Source organism: Sphaerodactylus townsendi, linkage group LG04 (genome assembly GCF_021028975.2).
Source record: "Sphaerodactylus townsendi isolate TG3544 linkage group LG04, MPM_Stown_v2.3, whole genome shotgun sequence".
Taxonomy (NCBI): Eukaryota; Metazoa; Chordata; class Lepidosauria; order Squamata; family Sphaerodactylidae; genus Sphaerodactylus; species Sphaerodactylus townsendi.
This window is the reverse complement of record NC_059428.1, coordinates 23,214,668-23,236,174: the sequence shown is the minus strand read 5'-3', so window position 1 is coordinate 23,236,174 and position 21,507 is coordinate 23,214,668. Positions and strand designations below refer to the sequence as shown.

Below are 21,507 nucleotides of genomic sequence, written 5' to 3'. Positions count from 1 at the left end.
TTAGCTGACCTCCCTTTCTCTTCCTTCCCCTGTTTAGCTGTTCTGAGTTGTTGTTTCTCGGTTATAGGGTCGCGAACTTCTGAATTATTCCATCCGTATTAGATCAAGTGACAGCTTATATATATTTTAGAGCTTTGTTGTTTATCATATTTTAAATATGTTTTTATGGGCTGCTCTGAGCCTGCTGTAGTAGGGGGAGCATGGGATAAAAATCACATAAAGAAATAAAATAAAAATGGTCACCACTGCTTACTTTCATTCATGCAGTGAAGATCCTTGTGATGCAGAAGCAGCTGCTGCAAAGGCGGTGTCTTTAAAAATCTGCACAGTCAATCAGAAACCTTGCTGGGCAAATGTCCACCTGGCCCTGCCCACTTGGTAGATGCCAAGAAAGGTGTCTATGGGGGTGCCTTGGTGCTAGCATGCACCATGCTGGGGGCTCCTGTTCCAGTGGGTGCTCTAGAAACCGCCACTGTTTCTCTCAATCTCATTTGGAGGCCAAGTTTCATTAGCACACACCCTAAAAGGCAATCTGTTTTGACCAAGCCATAAATCTTCAAGCCCTCTCGATTGCGTGGCTGTCCACTTGAAAAACCACACACACTTGTTATGCTGAAATTTTTAAGAGCCCCTTTTGTTTCCACCAGCGCTGACTCCTAAACTGCAAGTTTTATAACTCCGTTGCCAAGCAGCCCTGTAGATCAGGCCGCCTGCGAGTTCTGTTTTGTCTGAATGAAAATCCTTGGCAGGAGCTTTTCGGCTGCCTCCTCTTACAGCTGCTGCCCTGGGCCTTTAGATGGAGCTCCCTCTGGGCTTCAGCTTCTCCAGTGGCAACAGCTAGCGAATTCACTGTGCTCTCCAAAGGAGAGTTGCACCCTTTTTAGTCTATTGACCTCAATGGACGCAGGGTGTAACTCTGCTCAGGATGGCACACACAACAGGACGTCCCTGACAGGAGTGTTATGTTAGCACAAAGATTATTGCTTTTTTTTCCTTCCAGCTTTCTTTCATTACAACACCCTGGAATAGCTGTGACTAGCCTGAGCGTGTCGGAACTTGGGAGTGAAGCAGGGTTTGCCACACTCAGTCCTTGGATGGGAGGCCACCAAGGAAGTCCAGGATTGCTATGCAGAGGAAGGCAATGGCAAAACACCTCTGAACATCTCTTGCCTGGAAAGAAGAAGAGTCTTTGTTTTTATACCCTGCTTTTTCTCAATTGTAAGGAATCTCAAACTGTGTTACAATCACCTTTCCTTCCCCTTCCCACCTTGTGAGGAAGAAGAGGAGAAGGAGTTTGGATGTATACCCCACTTTTCTTAACCGTAAGGAGATTCAAAGGGGCTTACAAACTCTTTCCCTTCCTCTCCCCACAACAGACACCTTGTGAGGCAGATGGTGCTGAGAGTTCTGAGGAAACAGTGACTGGCCCAAGGTCACCCAGAAGACTTCATGTGGAGGAGTGGGGAATCAAACCCAGTTCTCTAGATTAGAGTCTTCTAATTTTCCAGGTTCAGGAGCAGCAGTGGCGTAGGAGGTTAAGCGCTCATGTATCTAATCTGGAGGAACCGGGTTGGATTCCCAGCTCTGCCGCCTGAGCTGTGGAGGCTTATCTGGGGAATTCAGATTAGCCTGTACACTCCCACACACGCCAGCTGGGTGACCTTGGGCTAGTCACAGTTTCTCGGAGCTCTCTCAGCCCCACCTACCTCACAGGGGGTTTGTTGTGAGGGGGGGAAGGGCAAGGAGATTGTAAGCCCCTTTGAATCTCCTGCAGGAGAGAAAGGGGGAATATAAATCCAAACTCTTCTTCTTCTTAACCACTACACCAAGATGGCTCTCTGTGGATGGGGTCACCATAAATCAGTTGCAACTCAAAAACATTCTATTCATTTTTTTCCTCATTATGGAACTCAGGTGGGCGTATTTGAGATTTCCTGGTAGGCTCCTTTCTTGGCATTGGTCAGCCCAGACCTTCTTGTCTTCAACTAGGCTGCTGAATCATGTGTCTTCCAATGGCATCCTGGGACCAGGGCACCACAGCTATTTTTATGTGATGGTTGCTGGTTTTGCTCTTGGCCAAACAGCAGGGGAATCAATGGAGCTGAGGTCTCATCTGTGGGTGACTGTCATCTACATGTGCAATGTGGTCCTTGGAGAAAGCCAACATCTGGAAGTGTCGTTCTGGCCCCTAACTCATCCATATCTGGCTGTGTCAGTGGAGATCTTCTGCCCTGTTCAGAACTAGATGAAGCATTCAGCCCTCATTCAAATAAAAAAAGAGATAGGAAGAACAGACCCAAGAGTATTCCTTTAAAACATGTCGACAGGAGTGTGTATGTGTTTCTGTTTCAAGGGGAGCCATTTATAGTTTGTTCCAAAAATCATCCCCAAAGTAACCCTCTGCAACTGCTCTGAGGCACCCCTACTCACTTCAGAAAGGACTGTGGCTTCTTTTCTGGGAGATTCCAGAGAGGGGACCCGTAGGATCAAACTCACTGGTTGTCTCAGAAATGGGTCCCTTTTAAAAAAGAAAGCATTCCTGCACTTTTGACAGGTACGAATAGCCACAGAAGAGGGTTGCTTTTGAAGAAACCCTATTAATAGAACTGACCCAGTCACATGAACACCTCTGAAGTGTATAGCAAGCACCTCTCATACTATCTGGGCCAGGTACCTTCAAAATTCTCCACTGCAATGAGACTTTTAGACACCCGTGTGAGCGGCAGATGTGTGTGTTTACCTAGAAATTTCTAACCGGGGTGTAGTCCACACACGAAGGATGTGGGAGAGGCACTTTGTTCTCCTTCCAAGTTAATAAAAACAAATGTCAACTCAAATCCAGGCTCTCTGGAACATTAGTCATGCAATTGTTGATGGTTTTATTTCGCCTTGATAAGGTTTCAGAAAGATTTATCTCCTTCCTCCAGGTCAGCTGACACCCCTTCCTATAAAGAAGGGAACCAGAGTTCTTGGTGTTGGTTAGGCCAAAATATAGAATGTTATATGTGTAACTGTTTTGTTTATTTGAATGGAATCGACACAGCTGCATTTCATAAACACAGTGCATAGCTGTATGGCCTTTCGGATTAATTTACTCTGAAATAGTCACACTAAACGTGAACAGTTCTGTTGCTGTTGTTATTTTTTAAAAAATGTTAAATTTAGCAAGACAGAAGTCCTACAATCTGAAAGAGCCAAGAGCTGAAACTGCATAACGCAAAGAGCGGGAACAGCCAATGCTTGTATCCACCATATTGTCCAGGTTCAGGACTTTTGATAACTGGTTTTGTAATAAAGTTGGTTTCAGGCTTATTGATAAGTACTTGCCTGATTGCGCATGGTTCGCAAATAAGCAGGGAAGCTTAAAAATTTTCCTTCCCCTTTTTTTCTGATCACAAATGACTAACGTGAGTGACTTTCCTGAACCCAGAAGAAGCGTGCCTGTTCATTCACCCCATAACTCACTGTCCTCATGCTCAGACCACTACGCCACACTGGGGGTGATATTGGGACATTCTTAAACTGCTTTCATTTTGTGAAGAAGGGGAGGGATACACTTAGGGTTCCTAGACTCTTCCTGGGGTGGGGGATCCCTGCTCTGGTGCCCCTTCTGCTAGCACTGTTCAGCCATCTGGCAGGAGGGATTTGCCAGCAGCAAACCGAGGCCTGTTGCTAGCAATATGTTGACATCACATCTGGTGCATCACTGGTGTTATCACTTCACCAGTGATGCTTGAGCTCTCTGGTAACGGGGCAAAAACTCTACAATAATCTGCCCTCTACCATAGAGTTTTTGCCAGAATACCAGAATGTCCCCACGGCACTAGTGACCTGATGACTTCCCGTGAGCATTTGAAGTAACATTGATGATCACTAGTGACAGAGGCCTGGGCTTCAGTTTGCTGCTGATAATCCCCCTGCTGCTTGTCAGGGTACGTTCTGACCTCCCATTCTGGGCTATCTTTGCCCCCCAATATCACATTCCTGCCCTCCATTTTTCCTCATTACAACAACCCAGTGGTGGGATTCAGCAGGTTCGCACCACTTCGGCAGAACCGGTTGTGAAAGTGGTGCTTGTAAGCAACCAGTTGTTAAATTATTTGAATCCCAGCACCAGAACAGGTTGTTAAATCAATTGACTCCCACCACTGCAACAACCCTGTGAGACAGATTAGTCTTTGGTGGTGTGACTGGCCCAACACTATCCAGCATGCTCCTGTGGCTTATTGGGAATTTGAACCTGAGTCTTTTAGCTCCTCGTTAGACACTTTACACCACACAGACTCTGATAGGTCAGTGTAGTCATTGAATCCCTTCATTCTGTCACAGAGGGGATGTTTACTACCATACTTGCCTGTGCTGCCTGCTCAGTCCTGGCTACTCATGAGTAAACCTTGCTTCCATTGGAAATACAATTCACCTTTGTTCAACTCACATAGGGAGATGGCAACAGCTAGAGCTTGCTGAGGCAAATCCCTACCATTTCCCTGAGTTATTTGCCTACACCTTTCTGCCTCTCTACCAAGCCGGTCATGCAGAGAGAGTTTGGCACTGGTCGGGTTAGGAGGAGCAGGCTGTTAGTGCTGAAGGACTGCTGGAAAGGCATTGAAAAGCGTGATCTTAATCTCTCTGCTTATGGAGCAAATTTATAGTCTAGGTGACAACAGAAGTCAGAAAATCTGTACATGCCTGGACACTGGGATGGGCAGGGAACTTATCTAAAATGTATACCTCAATGACTGTTGTGGGTTTTCTGGGACATGTGGCCACAGTCTTCGTTTTTACTCCTGTCATTTTGCCCGCATCTATAGCTGGCACCTTGAAAGAGAAACACATCTTAGTGTGACATGCCACTGAAGATGCCAGCCATAGATGCGGGTGAAATGTTAGGAGCAAAAACTACCAGGCCATGGCTACACTACTCGAAAAACCCACAACAGCCTGTTGATTCCAGCCGTGAAATACATTTTAGCCATCCTTTTTTTTTACAGGAGTTGCAAGTCAATGAAACAAAATAGAAGTATGAGGTTAGTGAAAATGTCAGCTGCTAATTCCAAAGCATCTGCAGATCATCATGGAAGGGAAATATTTGTCCCATCCTACCCATAACCTCAACCAGTTGTACAGGTAGACGTGGAGCTTAGTGACATTCTGTGCCTCTTGATCTGTTAGATGTCCTCTGTTCAGGTAGTAAAAGGATGGTAGCTTATAGAACTTTATCTGTTGCCCTGACCTGGGTGGCCCACACTGGGCCAGCATTTACCATGGTTAAAACTTAGATGGGAGTCCAGGGTCACTGCAGACATACACAGCCTGTCAAGGCAAACCATCTGTTAGTCTCTTGCCTTGAAAACACTACAGGGTCGCCATGTCTGCTGTGTGTTGATGGCAGTTGACACACAGATCTGGCCACATGTCTTTATAAGAAACTGTTTTTCAAAATATTTGTCCCATAGAGTGCACACATTGCTATTCCCAAGCAACAGATGATCTACACTTGCAGGTGTGTGGAGGGTAGATGGGAAACTCTCACTTTGATGGAAATTCAGCCTATCAAAGCAAAGGTTCCATTCCAGACTTCTCTGTGAAATGCCAGTATGGTGTAGTGGTTAGTGTCGAACTAGTATCTGGGAGACCGAAGTGGAAATCCCCACCCCACCCCCATGCTGTGGAAGCTTGCAGGTGACCTTGGACCAATCATACATCCTCTGCCTAACTTGCCTCATAGGACTGTTGTGAGGGAACGTGGAGGAAGGGGAATTGTAAACTGCGTGGGGTCCCCACTGGAATGAAAGGCAGGTTATGAAGGAAACAGATTCCTATATGCCAAAAGTGTTCAAACACACAGTTGTAATCTGAAATGGCATGAGTCCCGGAAACTGTTCCACATGGTTTATTTGTGTCTATAGATTAAGCTTAAATGTACTTCAGATGCAATTTTCTGGTCAATGACCAAAATAAATTATACTACTCCTACTTCAGTTGCAAAGAAGCACTAGACAGGAGACTAGATTTCATTGGTAACCACATTTTTGCCTGGCACATGTATACATGGGTTAAAGAACAGACACTGCCTAAAATACTCCAGTTAGAATCAGTGTTGAGCAACCCATGGTCGATTCCCCACTGAAAAAATGAATCTAGATACATCCAGGTTTGGAAAGATTCGGTACCTTTTGATCACAGTTTGATGGTCCCCACCGCAGCTTGTGGCCCCCAAGCGATCCTTGTTTCCAGCAACACAGCAGCAATGCAGGACTGCCCTCTATTGGCGGATCAAACGCGCGATCCGCTCAGGGGCTTTCCTGATTGGCTGCTGCGTTGTGTTGGGGCGGGAATTTTTTTTTTAATTTTTAACCTTGCGGATCCATGTCTGCGCGAGCAGGCGCAGAACGACTCTATGCGGAGACGAAGAAGCGGGCGATAAAAGTGAAGCCCTGTTTCCGCGCACCTCCATGTAGTCGGATCCACGTGGATATGACGTGTAGCACTGGTTTGTATTGCCTTCTACTGAGTCTATCAGTCAAAACCGGCCCCACATTGCTTTGTATCCGTGTGGATCTCCAGTCTGCGAAATAAAAAAAAGGCTGCGCGCGCATTGTGCACAGCCCACTGCATTCTCATCAGATGGGAGGCTCCACATCACTACCAGCGGTGGGAAAAACTAATCCGGATTCACCCCCCCAAGTTCCTCACCGCTCCAGATTGCTCACGCGTTTTTTAAAAAGATCTACTTCCATGCAGGTTCTAAAATAACACATGCTGGGGCGGGGCAGAAACAGGATGAATGCATGTTCAGTGCTGGTGAAGGGATATTTGGCATGACAAGCACGCATCTAATCCTCAGGGGGGAATCGACCCACATTACAGGGCCTTTAAGAGGGCATGCACAACAGAGATGATGAAGAAGAGGAGTTTGGATTTATACTGGCTTTCTCTCCTGCAAGGAGACTCAAAGCGGCTTACAAATTCCTTTTCCTTCCTCTCCCCAACAGACCCATTGAGAGGCAGGTGGAGCCGAGAGAGCTTTGAGAGAACAGTAACTATCAAGTGGAAGAGAAGGGAAACAAACCCAGTTCACCAGATTAGAGTCCACCATTCTTAACCCTTTCTCCTCGCTGGAGAGCATTTTGCATGGTACAATATAAACATCAAAATGTTCAAATCGTTCTAGGGCATGTGCATTTTCTTCTATGTTTTTTGGACTTATTGCCCTGGATGTGCACAGTTGCTCAAACTGAGACAGACAGCCACGGGGAAAATACAGCTCCTATACAAGGCCAATTCTTGTCAGATCTTGGAAGCTAAGCAGAGTTGGCCCTGGCTAGCATTTGGATGGGAGACCACCGAAGAAATCCAGGGTCAAGACATAGAGGCAGGAAGAGGCAAGCCACTTTAGAAGTCTCTTAACTTGAGAATTCCCATGTCAGCTGTGACTTAACAAAAATAAATAATAAAGGTAGAAGTGGTCACTACGTGCCTTCATTTCTTTGACCTTGAAAACATTGTACAGTAAAGTTACATGGATCTCCTTTTTTCAAGATTGCATGACCTGTTTCAAACCTTACTTTGTTTTTTTTTAACGGCCATGAAACAGAATCCAGATGTCTACAACACACAATCCTCCGTTTGATAAGAAGCTTACAATAATGTGTGAGGGTTAATTTTGCAGATTCCCTGATGGTGGCCAGGCAGTTCAGGTCTGACCGGTCTTCTTGGCTGTTATCTCGTGGACCATGAGATGACAAACTACATGCCTGTGGTTAGTTACCAGTCTTTTATTTTTTTTTTGCAGATGCTCCTGCCAAAAGTCTTTCTACATCCAAACTTCATGGAAACAGATACACTGAAAGAGAAACGGAGACTCCCAACAGGAAGTGTAGAAGACTTGGATTTATATCCTGCCTTTCTTAACTGTAAGGAGTCTCAAAGCAGCCTACAAGCGCCTTCCCTTCCTCTCCCCACAATAGATCAGTTGAGGTGGGTGGACTGAGAGAGTTCTGAGATGATTGTGACTAGCCCAAGGTCACCCAGCACACATCATGTATAAGAGTGGGGAAACAAACCCAGTTCTCCAGATTAGAGTCCACCACTCTTAGCAACTATGTAGGTAACGTGGTTCAGAGCATGAGTTCCAATGCTCCACAATGTTCCAGTGCTCCACTATAGGAACATTAGAGATTCTAATGCTTTGCTGGAATGATAGCCATTTTAAAATCCACTAGCTTATGAGCAGTTCTATGCACGAAACACTTTCTGAAATGAAGGGCCCTGTGTCTGCATGCTAGGGGAGTCATGAAGCCAAAGAAAAGCTCGTGTCCGTATTGTTTACAAGGTTAGTGAAAGCTTAAGATATACCTTACACGCACAGTTTAAGATATACAGTTACAGTTTAAGATATACCTTACACGCACAAATTGTGCCATTCATTTTAACTTGCTACTTCCTGAGAACACAAGAGCAAGTTAGGAAACGTTTAGTAATATTCTAAATAGGATGCTCAAATTCCAAACCTTTTCTGCCTTGATGTCATTTTTAATGCTTCCAAAAGATTCTGAGGGAGTTTTCCAAGGCTGAGAACTATAACTTTAGAGACAGATTCCAAGAATGGCCATCTCTTCGTTCTACTGTCTTTGAAACCCACTGACGTCACTGGGCTTAGAAGCATGCAAATTCTTATTAGTTCTCCTCCCTGCTTGCGTGTATACGTGATACATAATTTTATAAACATCTGTTCGTATAAAAGTGCTAGTTAACTTCTAAACTAAAAAGGCCCATATTCTAGTCTTTCCTTGTAAGGAACGTGCTCCAATCTCTGCATCATTTTGGTGGCCCTTTTCTGTCCAACATCTCCTGAGATGAAGAAACGAAAACTTCAGCTAGTATTTCAAATGTGATCCCGCCATACATCTACGTAGAGGTGTTATTTGCAGTCCCTTTCCTAATAACCTCCAGTGTATCACTATTGTCAAGAACTGAATATGCACTTTCATCAAGTTATCCACCATAAATCCAAGACATTTTCTCTGCACAGACACTGTTAGTTCAGCCCCAATCATTTCACATGTAAAGTTAGAATTATTTTTGTCCCAATGTACATCAGTTTGCGCCACTGCTCACTTCCCTCCCACTGCAAGGCATATTTTCTCTGCTTTCTCTTTAACCAGGGAGTACACTGTGTGCATCACGCACCTCTGCATGTTTTTGAGAGGAAGCATACCTTCCATTTTAATCTTGAAAAACAAAACTGAGCCCCAGGGGAATAAGTGTGTGCTGAATGCCGAAGGAGATTAACTGAGCTGGTAAATAAAACGAGAAACCAATGTGCCGCATGCAAGCTAATGTTTTTTTCAAAAATCGACTTATTTGATCAAAATTCTGAAATATCAGACTGAAATGTGGCCTCTATATACATTTTGAGACAGTGCTAGGTGTGCACTGCACCATTTGGAAAAGTCATGAACACATGGCAAATACATGCAGAGGGACAATTGTGTCTTAAGGGTCTGAGTAGATTGTGCTGTTGAACTAGTTTTCTTACTTCCCTATCCCATTTAAATAAAAGGTTATAAAAGGGACTTTTCCCAACTCTTAACACATTAGCATATGGTTGTTGTTACCCAGTGTTGCCTACATCTTCCTAGTTCCAAATTAAAGATCCCAATACAATTTAGCCACACAGGTGCTGTGCAGTGATTAATGATGATGATTTGTTTCAGCCAGTTTTGTTAAGCACATAAATGCTAAATAGATTCTTTTGCTCACTGTACTTATTTCAAACGTTATGTTTGAACATAATGGCTCTTTAAGAACAGCCAAAATTAAGACAATATTAAGAGCTGATGTAGTGGCAAAGAATGCACGTTAGAAGAGTCCCAATTCAGATATGCACTTTCGCACATGCAGAATCCACTTTCATATTTGTTTGCAAGTGGATCTTGCAATTTCGCACAGTAAAATCCAGCTGCAAAGTACATTGAAAGTGGACTGAAAGTGCATTATTCTGCTTGTGCGAAAGTGCTCTAAACCATGAACTCATTAAGCGACCTTGAGGAAGCCACTGTTGTCTCTGGCCCCCTGCCCACCCCCATCTGCTTTTTGGGAGTTATACTCCTTACTTCCTCACAAGACAGTTGTACAGATTGCTGGGATAAGATATGTGAAATATTCTGAATGCTTCGAAAGAGCTGTGTTAAAATACCAAGCACTGCCATTAGACTGTGTTTTATTCTAACTTCTCAGTCAAAACTGGGTTCACTTGTAAGCTATAGCTATTAAAATACACTATAAAACAGACCTGGGCATTATACGGCCTGCGGGCCACATCCGGCCCGCCGGATGACCCTGACTGGCCCCCCTGCTGTGCTCGGGAGCGAGGCGTCTTTGAAAGCCCGGCAGAAGCCAGTTGCCTTGGATGCCTGCTTCTGCGGGGCTTTCAAAAGCGCCTCGCCCCCCTGCCTTTTGGCTCGGCCCTCCACAATATTTTCTGTTTCTTATGCGGCCCCATGGAAAAAATAACTGCCCACCCCTGCTATAAAATGTGGAATTGCTGACTGGACCTCCACCCGGGCACAAAGGAGGAAGATGCCAATTTGTTGCCTGTCTTTTCTCCCTCTGATAATCTCACCACCTAGACTGATTCTTCACTAGCTGTCAAACATTTGCATGAGATAGCCTCCTGTCTTCCCCGAGAGCACCAGAATCAGCTTAATGTTAAAAAAACAAACAAGACAGTGTAAGCACAAAGTATATATTTATATCATGTAAAATAAACCAAAACAAAAAAAGCAATGAAAAAAATGTATTACATAAAAAGAAAATAATGTAACAGAGTTGACTACGGTACCTAACAGAGGCATGCTCTTACATCTAAAGAAAATATCACATTTGTAACTATATATATATATTTGAAAAAAAAAAGTTGTGTTTCAGAGTTCTCTAATAGAAAACATTTTAAAGCATAGAGGGTTTTTTCTCCACGAAGGGGAAAAAAAAAAGTCAGTTTAGACAAACACACCTGCCTTTTGCAGAAAACACCCCCCATGATTACAAGTGAAGTCATTTTAATATGGATTCTCCCGATGTGCAAAAGCTCAGTTACTGTTAATCGCTCTGAAATAGTCAATTCTCCTCTTGCATTGCTTGAGTTCCAACACTGATTGGTACACACATTTTGATCCTTGTGATTTCATAGAAACGGCACATATTCCAAAGCAGATAATGCTGCAGACATACAATAACTCATTAAGTTTCAATTGCGTTCCGGAAAAAACGGTACTTAAAAAAAAATATCTAGAAGCTACGAAGTTAGGACAGCGATCTGTTTAAATATATACACCAATCAATACAAAATACTACCCATAACACTTGTTTCCTTTTTTTTTTTTGCATTTCAGTACAAAAAAAAAGGTTAAGCCACTTTGTCAAGTGATAGACTCAATAAAAACTTTCTGTCGGTTCATTTTCTTTCTCCGTCAACAGTACAAATTATCTCTAAGGCACATTTCCCATCAAATGAAGAGGCTTAAAAAGTTACTATAAAGTTTTAAGAATTGCATAAACAGGTTTAGTGTTAAGAGAAATTCAAGAATTCCCAGTTTTATGTCTGTACCTCTCTAACAGTGCTGCTCAGATACAGTATAAGCTGTGTAGTGGCTGTACAGTGTCAGGGGGAAAACTAAGAAGGTTCCAACTTTACATCTGTAATCAACCGAAGCATATCTATGTGATATCCAGGATGGGAAATTCACCATTTCCTACTTGGTGCTCAAACAGATACAAAGTGGTCCTCCAGTATCTGGATACAAAATAGGGAAACTGATTGCACGAACACTGAATTTTCTCACTGGTGCACATCTATAAGACTATGCAAGTCAGTTTATATTTAGCATCAGTTTGTTTCTGAAAGCAGAAAAAATTGGGAAAAAAATTGGTGGGAAAACTAGAGGAAATAACCTTCTTAATGGGAGTGTGATGTACTCTCTTGACCCCTCTTCACATCACTGCTTTGGGACTGACACTTTGCAGATGATAAGGGACCCATTAAACTGTGGCCTATTGCCACGGGCTAAACATTAGGCCCCACGTCAACTTCAAGGGGCCAACATTTTTTTAAAATTTCCCATGTTCCAGGTTTCAGCCCAAAACACTTTTGAAAGGCAAATGGATACATCTTGAAAATAAGAAAAACAAACCAGTAGGAATGATATCAGATCCTTAAGTATTGGTTGGTGCCAATCATCTAAAAAAAGTATACACATGGAAATACTTCATAGCTTATACTATAACATTGATTCGTGCTCTTTTTGTTCGCTTAAAATACTCTTTGGAAAACATGTCGTACAATTCCTGCAGACAACTTCGAGGGCGATTATTTCCTGTTAAAAGTAATGGCGTTGAGATGCACCCAGCCCTCGATCTCAGTGCTAACTAACCTCTATGACTAAAATACTCTTCTACTTGCTCGCCTCACCATCTAACACATATCTTTACAGTCTTCTATATGCACCATTTGGCTTCTGATTTTTTTTGATGCACCTTAAACCTTAAGCGTTCTTGCCAGTATTGTAAACTCAGGTGACAGTGCAGATGATACCATGAAAACTAACTAGAGGAAAAGCATCTTTTGTCCATGTTTCATCCATCAGGGACTTTGGAATTTCAAGCCACCAATTTCATCAACACTATAAAGCTCTCCCTGCATCGGCAAGAGCTGTCCCGTGAGGAAACTTCATAGCATACAATTGCCGTGTTTAAAATTCATTATTATTTTTTTAAAAAGCCATACAATTGGACCACCCTTTAAGTGGCAATCCTGAACGTTTTTAGATAGATGCAGATTCCTCTGGAACAAATGGAGCTAATTTTCAAGGAAGAAAGTACATTTAGGACAAGGTCCTTAAGAAGATCATTGCTTCAGATTCTGGCAGTCAGGCATAAAAGATAAGCCATGGATCCTGTAGTCTAATGAATACATTCAAAGCTATCTTTTAAACAAAAAGTTACAAGCACAACATACAACTATGGATATTCTGGCTGACTACACTAGATTAGGTATAAAAACGTCAACCATTTCAGATTTAAATAAGACTAAGTGAAGTTTCACTATTTTTTTAAAAAAAGTTAACTTACAAACCTATTGCTATAATAAAAAAAATCTAAGATTCAGAAGGAAAAAAAATTATAAGCTAGAATAAGAGGTAACAATCAAGATTCATAAAGTTTATGCAAAATGACTCATGATTTATGGTGCCATAAAATGTGAGAAAGCCAAACAGGGACAGCTAATAATTAGCTAGCAATAGGCATAACCCAGCCAACGTCACTGCCAGGCAACTTCTATTCATTTAAACGGTGATCCAACAGCCCGTGTGCCTGACAGATTTTTGTATGGCATTCAAAGGTCTTCTGAAGATCGCTCCAAATCAGCACCAACTCTTTTCCCATTAGATACATCATTTTTGGCTTGCCGAACCTGTAAGTCACGCTGTTGCCGCTTGCCACGCAGGCAAAGCAAAAGGAAGCCGGCTGCAAGTAGGGAGATGCAGAGTTAAATGCAACAAAATCCACATTAGATAAAAAAGGATACACGTACAGGCAGCGGGACAATAGGAACGGCAGCTGGCATCTGAAACCGGGCTGGGCTATTTTCTTGCTCCTTCCCCCTCCCCTCCAGCACCACCATGTTGAACAGTAGTTGCAACAGCAAAGGGGGGAAAAAAAGATAAAAGAACTAATTCTTCAGAGTCAACTGTGAAAAGAGGTCAGCGGTATAACAGCAGCGATTGGATAAGGAAGAACAAAATGTTGGATGAAAAGAATCTGGAGTATTTTGTTCATTTACTTGTTCTCTTCTCTGATCGTAAGCCAAGAAGCGTTTGCGGCACAGGCTTGTTCGCAGCGTCAGGTACGTGTCTTATCTCCTTAGATCCTTCAAAGGTTTCAAACTTCGGCTCCCTGAGGCCCCTATAACCAAGTAAGAAAGCTTTCTTTATCTAGCTTGGTGGCTGCCAGGACAGACTCCATGTCATTAAGGATATCAGAACTCAGAGCCTCCTGGAGGCTGGGCATCAGTTCCTCTCCTTCTATATTCATGGCATCTCCTTCCAGCGTCCCAAGGTCCACGTTTGTCCCTGGAATGGCTTCAAGATAGTCTGGAAAACGGTTCTGATGTGAAGGGATGTTGCTTTGGTTGATAGTGTCTCCTAGATAACAGCATGAATGTAAAGAAGGGACATTAATAGCCTGGAAACCTCAAACACATCACTTGATCCAACTAATTATCTAACCCTGTGGGATGCATTAGCCCCACCCTAATGACTTCCATCTTGTACCTCCTCCCCTTACATTTCAAATTGCTCTGATGCTCCTGGCATCTGTCCAACATAAAAAGTAGAAAAGGTGGACGGGTCTGGGGAAGGTTCAACCACTATGAGCAGCACAATCATATACCAGCATACTGTTTTCTTTTGCCGGAGGGACAAAAATATGGAAGTGAACACCACTCTGGTATGCATGTATGCTACCCTTTTGGCCTTGCTGTAGTGTTGTCTCTGGTCCTCTAAGAAAGCAAGCAGCAAGACCAATGGGAAATAGAAGCAAAATCATTGACCTGATTCTACCATGGTTCACGATTCTACCATGGTTAGGTCCAGTTCTATCCAGATATACTACACATGTCTGCTTTCTGTGTTGGCTGTAGCACCAGGTGCGCAGGATTGGCATTCCCCACAGCAGGGGAAAGATCCTTGAAGGTAACTGAACCCCACTGCAGTAGGTCATTCTGTCAAAACATTCTGCTAAACAAGTTCTGAGGGCATGATCACAATCAACCAAGCACTTGACACATGTTATGGGCAACATATTTACGTACTTGTCTAGAATCCCACATTATTAACTCCACAACCTTTAACTGGAAATTGCAAAACTTAAACATCAGCTGCAACCATGGTTCAAACAAGTACTCTTGTTTCTCAGTTGAATGGTTGTGAAATAGGGACACCCTATCTTCCTAACTGATAAACTGTAGCACCATTTGGAGAATTTAGTGTCTTGAGTGCAGGCAGTAAACAAGAAGGGCAAGAGAACATGCACAACAGAGTGGGCACCTAGGACCTGTTTTGGATTATGACCCAACAGTGTCTGGGCCATGCTGTTCGGAATACATTGGCTGGCATCCTGCCACACCTCCTCTGATGGAATGGCATTTCTGTTTGCAGAAGAGGGGTGGAAATTTCTGCCCTTGACCCAGGTGGACTTCCATGGACAAAATTTCAAGATGATGCAGTGTGTGTGTGTGGGGGGGGGGGGGGGTCCTGCTCCTCAAAGTCAAAGGACAGTTGAAAATAGAAGAGGAGGAGAAGAGCTGGTTTTTACACCTTGCTTCTGTCTGCCTTAAGGAGTTTCAAAGTTGCTTCCTGTGCCCTCCCCACAACAGATACCTTGTGACTAAGGTAAGTGGGGTGTGGGGAGAAGGGGGGAGCACGGGGGCAGTGGGGTGGGGGGGAGGGCTGGCATGCAAGGGGAGTAAGGGGAGGGAGGGGTGGCATGCAAGGGAGGGAATGGGAGGGGCCCCGGTATCTGGATATGGCCCACCCACCCTAGCAGGGGGAGGGGTGGCATGCAAGGGGAGTAAGGGGAGGGAGTGAGGGGTGGCATGCAAGGGAGGGAATGGGAGGGGGCCCGGTATCTGGACATGGCCCACCCACCCTAGCAGGGGGAGGGGTGGCATGCAAGGGGAGTAAGGGGAGTGAGTGAGGAGTGGCATGCAAGGGAGGGAATGGGAGGGGGGATGAGACGGTTCAAAGGGAACTGTGACTTGAAAACCTTACAGGGTCACCATAAGTCAGTTGTGACTTGACACACACACAATGCAACTTAGAATTTTATGGGCACACACTTATTAAATGGAAGCGAGCAGCGTGAAATGATTCCGACATTATTCAAAGGGCACACTACCCTACCCTTCCCTCTGAACAAGCTATAAAACAACCAGTTAAGAGCTGCACTAGAAGGAAAGGAAACGAACCTGTATCCATTTCGTCAACACTGTTGAGAAAGTCGTCTGGAGTTCTGGGGACACTGTAACTGCTCATGCTAAGTCCACTATCTGTGCTCTCGTCTCTCGAATGAAAAGTTCCACTATGAAGAGAACAAAACATATTAAAATACCTGAAAATTTTAAAACAGGGATAAAGAGGCGCTGAAAACTCTCGTTCTCCCAGAGAAACTGAATCGTGCCAGCAGCACTGACTTTGCAACTTGAAAGAAGACAGAATCAAAGGAGAAATTCTGAGGACGCACAGCTCTGCGGCTGATGCTGAACCTCACAGCCCAAACACACCCAGGCCTGTAGCCAGTATCCAAGGGGTGCTGCCATTTGGGAGATATCCATCTCACCATTACACTAGACTTCTGCAGAGAAGGAAAGAGAGTGGTGTAAAAGGAGGGAGAGAAAGGAAGTGATGGTCCTTCCTTCTGTGTGTGTTTTTGGTCAGACTAACAACAGTGTGTTTGGAGAGAGATATAAGAAAATGTAGGATTTGCAGAGCTCAACTTTGGAAAGGGACCATAAAGGAAAACAAAAATGAGAGGCAAATGTGAGGTTTTCAATGCAGGGAAACACTGGGGATTTAGTGGCATATAGGGTGAATCTTCTTGAGATCCTCAGCATGTTTTTCACCCTGTGGACTGCTCTGAAGGAAAGGGGAAGATGTCACATTCCGGCTGTACACTGCATTGGTCAGGCCGCACCTGGAGTATTGTGTGCAGTTCTGGTAGCCTCAATTCGAAAAAGGTGTGGACAGAATGGAGTGGGTACAGAGAGCGACGAGGACGATCAGGTACCTGGAGACCAAAGTTATGATGAAAGGCTAAGGGAGTTGGGAAAAGGAGGCTGAGGGAGGACATGATCGCTCTCCTTAAGTATATGAAAGGCTGTCACTTAGAGGAGGGCAGGAAGAAGAAGAAGAGTTTGGATTTATATCGCCCCTTTCTCTCATGCAAGGAGACACAAAGGGGTTTACAATCTCCTTGCCCTTCCCCTTCCCCCTCACAACAAACACCCTGTGAGGTGGGTGGGGCTGAGAGAGTTCCGAAAAGCTGTGACTAGGCCAAGGTCAACCAGCTGGAATGTTTGGAATGCACAAACTAATCTAGTTCACCAGATAAGCCTCCCCCCAGCTCAAGTGGCAGAGTGGGGAATCAAACCTGGTTCTTCAGATTAGAGTGCACTTGCTCTTAACCACTACACCACGCTGGAGCTGTTCCTGTTGGCAGCACAGGATAATGGGAGGTGGTGAGCTCTCTCTCTTGCACTTTTCAAGCAGCGGCTAGATGAACACTTGTCAGGGCTGCTTTAGACTGATCTTGCAATGATTGGGGGGGGGATTAGACTAGGCAGCCTGTATGGCCCCTTCCAACTGTATGTTTCTAGTTGTTACATCTAATCATGGATATCACACATAAGGGCCATTCAGGTGTAATGGAAGACAGAAGGGTGGATAAACAATATAGTTATATGTATAAAATAATGATTAAAGCAGCACATGCAACAATAGCCTTGGGCTGGAAAGAAAACAAAAAATGGACACTTCAGAAATGGTTAGAATATATCTGGGAACTAGTGACACTTGATATTTTCGACATATTATCCAAAAATAAGACGTGGCAAGATAAACAGAATGAAATTTTGAAGATGTGGATAATATACGTGGACTGGATGAAAGAAGCTCGAGTCGATGAAGAAATATGGGAGAAGAGGCTACAGAGAATGAACTTACTGCTGTTTGTGTGACAAAACTATGAAGAAGTAGTAATGGGGGGAGGGGGAAAAGGTGGAAAAAGTATTGTTTGAAAATGTATGAAGAAGGAAAATACTATGAACTGTAAAATTCAAATGATACAATAAAAAAACAAACAAACAAACAAAAACCCCCATAAGGGCCATTCAGCACTCATTTTAAGCTCTGACTGCTGATGTGGGCACAGAACACCCGTAGCTGCTGTAAGTATGGCCACAGCCCATTTATGACCATCACAATTCTGAAACTTCCAAGTTTTGTATGGTTGCAACCGAGAATACCTTTGCAGGAATGACCCTTCCTGCTGTAGGTTCAAACTCTCATCTCTTATCTATTGACTATGGATCAACAAAAGGGACTAACTGGCTGTCTCTAAGGAGTCACAGCACCCCTACTTGCAAATGAGTGGATTTCCTAGAACAGGGGTAGGGAACCTTTAACACTCAAAGAGCCATTAGGACCTGTTTTCCACGGGAAAGGGAAACACTTGGAGCCCCAAATAATTTTTGACATTTAAAATAAAGGTAACACTGTATATATTGGGGTTTTTTACCTTTTACTCCACTCATTCTGAGAAGCACATGGATGCACCTACCCTACTGCCTGCAGGGCGGGCAAGGATGAAGCTGGCGGCTCGGCCTTGCCGTCCGCCGGGAAAGCGCCCGCCCCGTCCCAACGGGGCGGGCGAGAGGGGAAGCCCGCGGCGCTGCCCAGCCGTCCGCGGGCAGTTGGTGCGCCCGCCCATCCCAGGCAAGGATGAAGCTGGCAGCTCGGCTCGTGGAGCCGCAGTGCAAGGGCAGAAGAGCCGCATGCGGCTCTCGAGCCGCAGGTTCCCTACCCCTGTCCTAGAAGCACCTGATCGGCCACTGTACAAACAAGACTGCGGGACTCGATGAACCTGGTCTGAGCCAGGACAGCTTTTCCTCTGTCCTTAACTAGTACTTTTTTCAATCAAGTATATTTAAGTAGCTGTTTCAAAATCTGCATCAGACTGCTAATCAGTGCTATCCTAAAGACAGTTACTCCAGCCCAAGCCCATTCATTTCAATGGGCTTAAACTGAAGGAAAGCTGCACAGGATTGCTCTGAAAATCAACAGACTCAAATACAATAATATTGGGCTCTTTTTATCTACACGCTAGATATTCCAATTTCAAGCTTTTCTGTATGACCATGAGAAGGATTTCTAAAAAATCAAAACAGGAAGCTCAAAATTTTGAAGAAGGATCCATGCGTAGCATGAAAAAAAAAAGTCAGAGAAAACTAGCCTGTATAGTCTGTGTAATACGATATGTCAAAGTCTTATCACTGTTTCCTGTGTCATTCTACAAGGATAAAAATAGAACCAGGAATGCTGCTGATAGATTCCTTAAAACCGAGGTCCACAGCAGATTCCATTGCCAGCTTTTGAAAAGCCTTTCCGAATCAGTAATTCTAATCGGCTGCTCCTCAGAATTGTGCCGAGACAAACATGTTGTGACTGTGAGGACAAAACCCTACAAGTCTGAACAGTCAACTTCCTCCTGTGGGAGACAGCTTTTAATCCTCAACGTTTACAAAAATGAAGAAATAACTTGAATTTACCATGTAAAGAAAGATTCCTTTACCGCTGTGGTTCTTGGCACAGAGAGATGTTCAAAAAGAGACGATTACACGAGCTAAGCAGAATTTGTGAATTATCGCCTTTTGACTAAACAAAACCACCAGACGCCATGAATACAAACCTGTTAAGAAAAGGATCTGAACTGTTTGTGGTCATAGTTCTCAGTTCTTGAGACATTCCAGGGGAGGATACTGGATTCTGAGAGCCGCCATCTTGTTCCATGCTGGGAAGCTGACTTCGGAGAGCCAATTCCTGTCAGACAAGAGATGAGTTCATTAAGTTAATCCCAATCAATGTTAGAAATGCATTATTTGAGATTGTAATTCCATGCAAATGCTATACTACTAAGACTAGTACTCTGGTGGTGTTGCATTTCACCTTTGTATCGCCTTGCCCGACACTCATACGTGCTTCTTTCTTATAAGCTTCTAGTATCTTGCAGAGTGGGATTACTCTTAAAGAGGAAACTGAAATAACTAGGTTCTGAGACCAACCTGGGTTAATGGTCAAGAGGTATAGAAGTAAAGTGGCAGAAAAATCATGGTTATAAATGGAAGTGCTCTAGTAACACAACCAATTTAACTGTGCAAAAGCTTATACCTCTTCAATTAGGAATGATCTTTTTAGGAAAGTGATATTTCTATAAGGAACTAACAGAAAGGTTGGGGAGAATTCTACACAGCTGACCAAATTAATCTGTAGTCAGCCAGCATTATATGTTGTACAGAGCATTGGGTTTAGAGGTGGGAAAACTAGATTCAAGACCACTTCTACCGTTAAGCTCACAGTGTGCCTTTGGGTTAATAAGAATTTTTTTTTTTTTTTAGGATCAACCAGCCATCTGCAAAATAGGGATAATAGAGACTTGGGCAGCCCAATCCAAGGGGAGGGGGGCGAATCCCAGTCTGGAGCCAGTGCGCCCTTGCATTGGCACGGGTGCCTACTCTGCTGGCGCAAAGGGCAAATGTGCCGGCAGAGGGGATACTCATCAGGTGACCGGGTGCCACACAACTCTGCAGCGCCCAACCCAGAGATGTCTCCATTCCCCAAGCCCAGCAGTGCAAAATACTGGCATGGCTGGGTACATTGCAGGAGATATACCACAATTTTCATGGCGTATCTCTATTCTGCCATTTGGGCCTCCAGCGGAGATATGCCATGATTCCGTGGCAAATCTCTGTTCTGTCCTATGGGGGAACCTTCTGGGCTTCCTTCACCGGATGGGGCTGAAAGGCAACATTTTGCCCAGAAAAATAGAAGAAATAGTAATAATATTGGTTAAAAGGAAGCACAAAATAGAGGGTATAAACAACCTGTACAGCCAATTCGAACAAAAAGGTGGCGCATACATTATATGGTAACGGTTAAAGTAGTCCTCTGTGGAAAAACCAGTTCATTACTGACCCATGGAGTGACAGCACATCATGATGTTTACTAGGCAGACTTTGATCACAAGGTGGTTTGCCACTGTCTTCCCTGGTCACCTATACTTTACCCCCAACCAAGTTGGGAACCGACCTCAGAAGGATTCTCTTTCTCTTCAGGAACATCTTCTTTAAGATACAGAAGGAACGCAGAGAGGTCTGTTCACAGATTATTGACTTCTGTTTTATGAGGCAAATTCTAAGAACCATGGGAAAGGCCCTGTTCCATACAACTGCATACTACTGTTATTTACAAGAATACAAAGTTCAGGAATAAACTGGCTGAAAATTACTATGACTTGAATTTCTCCACTGCTCTTTTAAAACTCGAGACAAATTTTTCCAGCAGCCCTCAGGAAAGTAGATTTAATGTTCATTGTTAGTACGAAATTCTAATTTTGGATACTGCAAACGAGCCAAAATAATTTGTCAGTCCCTTGGAGTAGCTACTATAAAAATGAGGTAAGCTTTTTGGAAACCTATCCACTTGTCCCTGAAAACTATTTTCCCCCTCTACTTAGAAGGTCTACAAAACTTCACAGCAGGTCTCCAAATGTGCAGCCATAAACTCTCTCAAAAAGCCAAGCCTCTTCTAAATGCCTCTGTATTTGAAACCTGCATTATCTTGCATTCCAAACATAGCCCTGACATCTTATATGTTCGTTTATACAGTTAACAAA

At 43.8% G+C, this 21,507-nt stretch overlaps 1 protein-coding gene across 8 annotated transcripts in view; it reads right to left on the bottom strand.

The window, feature by feature from the left end:
• Nucleotides 1–10,736: 10,736 nt before the first annotated feature.
• YAP1 (Yes1 associated transcriptional regulator) overlaps nt 10,737–21,507 on the bottom strand; it is a 100,349-nt gene continuing 89,578 nt past the window's right edge. For all 8 annotated transcript variants that reach the window (XM_048493739.1, XM_048493741.1, XM_048493744.1 and 5 more), the window contains 3 exons: nt 19,525–19,655; nt 16,028–16,140; nt 10,737–14,204 (listed from right to left, as the gene is read on the bottom strand). In XM_048493739.1, the coding sequence (XP_048349696.1) occupies nt 13,966–14,204; nt 16,028–16,140; nt 19,525–19,655 (483 nt within the window). In that variant the 3' untranslated portion in view covers nt 10,737–13,965. The remainder of the gene's footprint in view (nt 14,205–16,027; nt 16,141–19,524; nt 19,656–21,507) is intronic.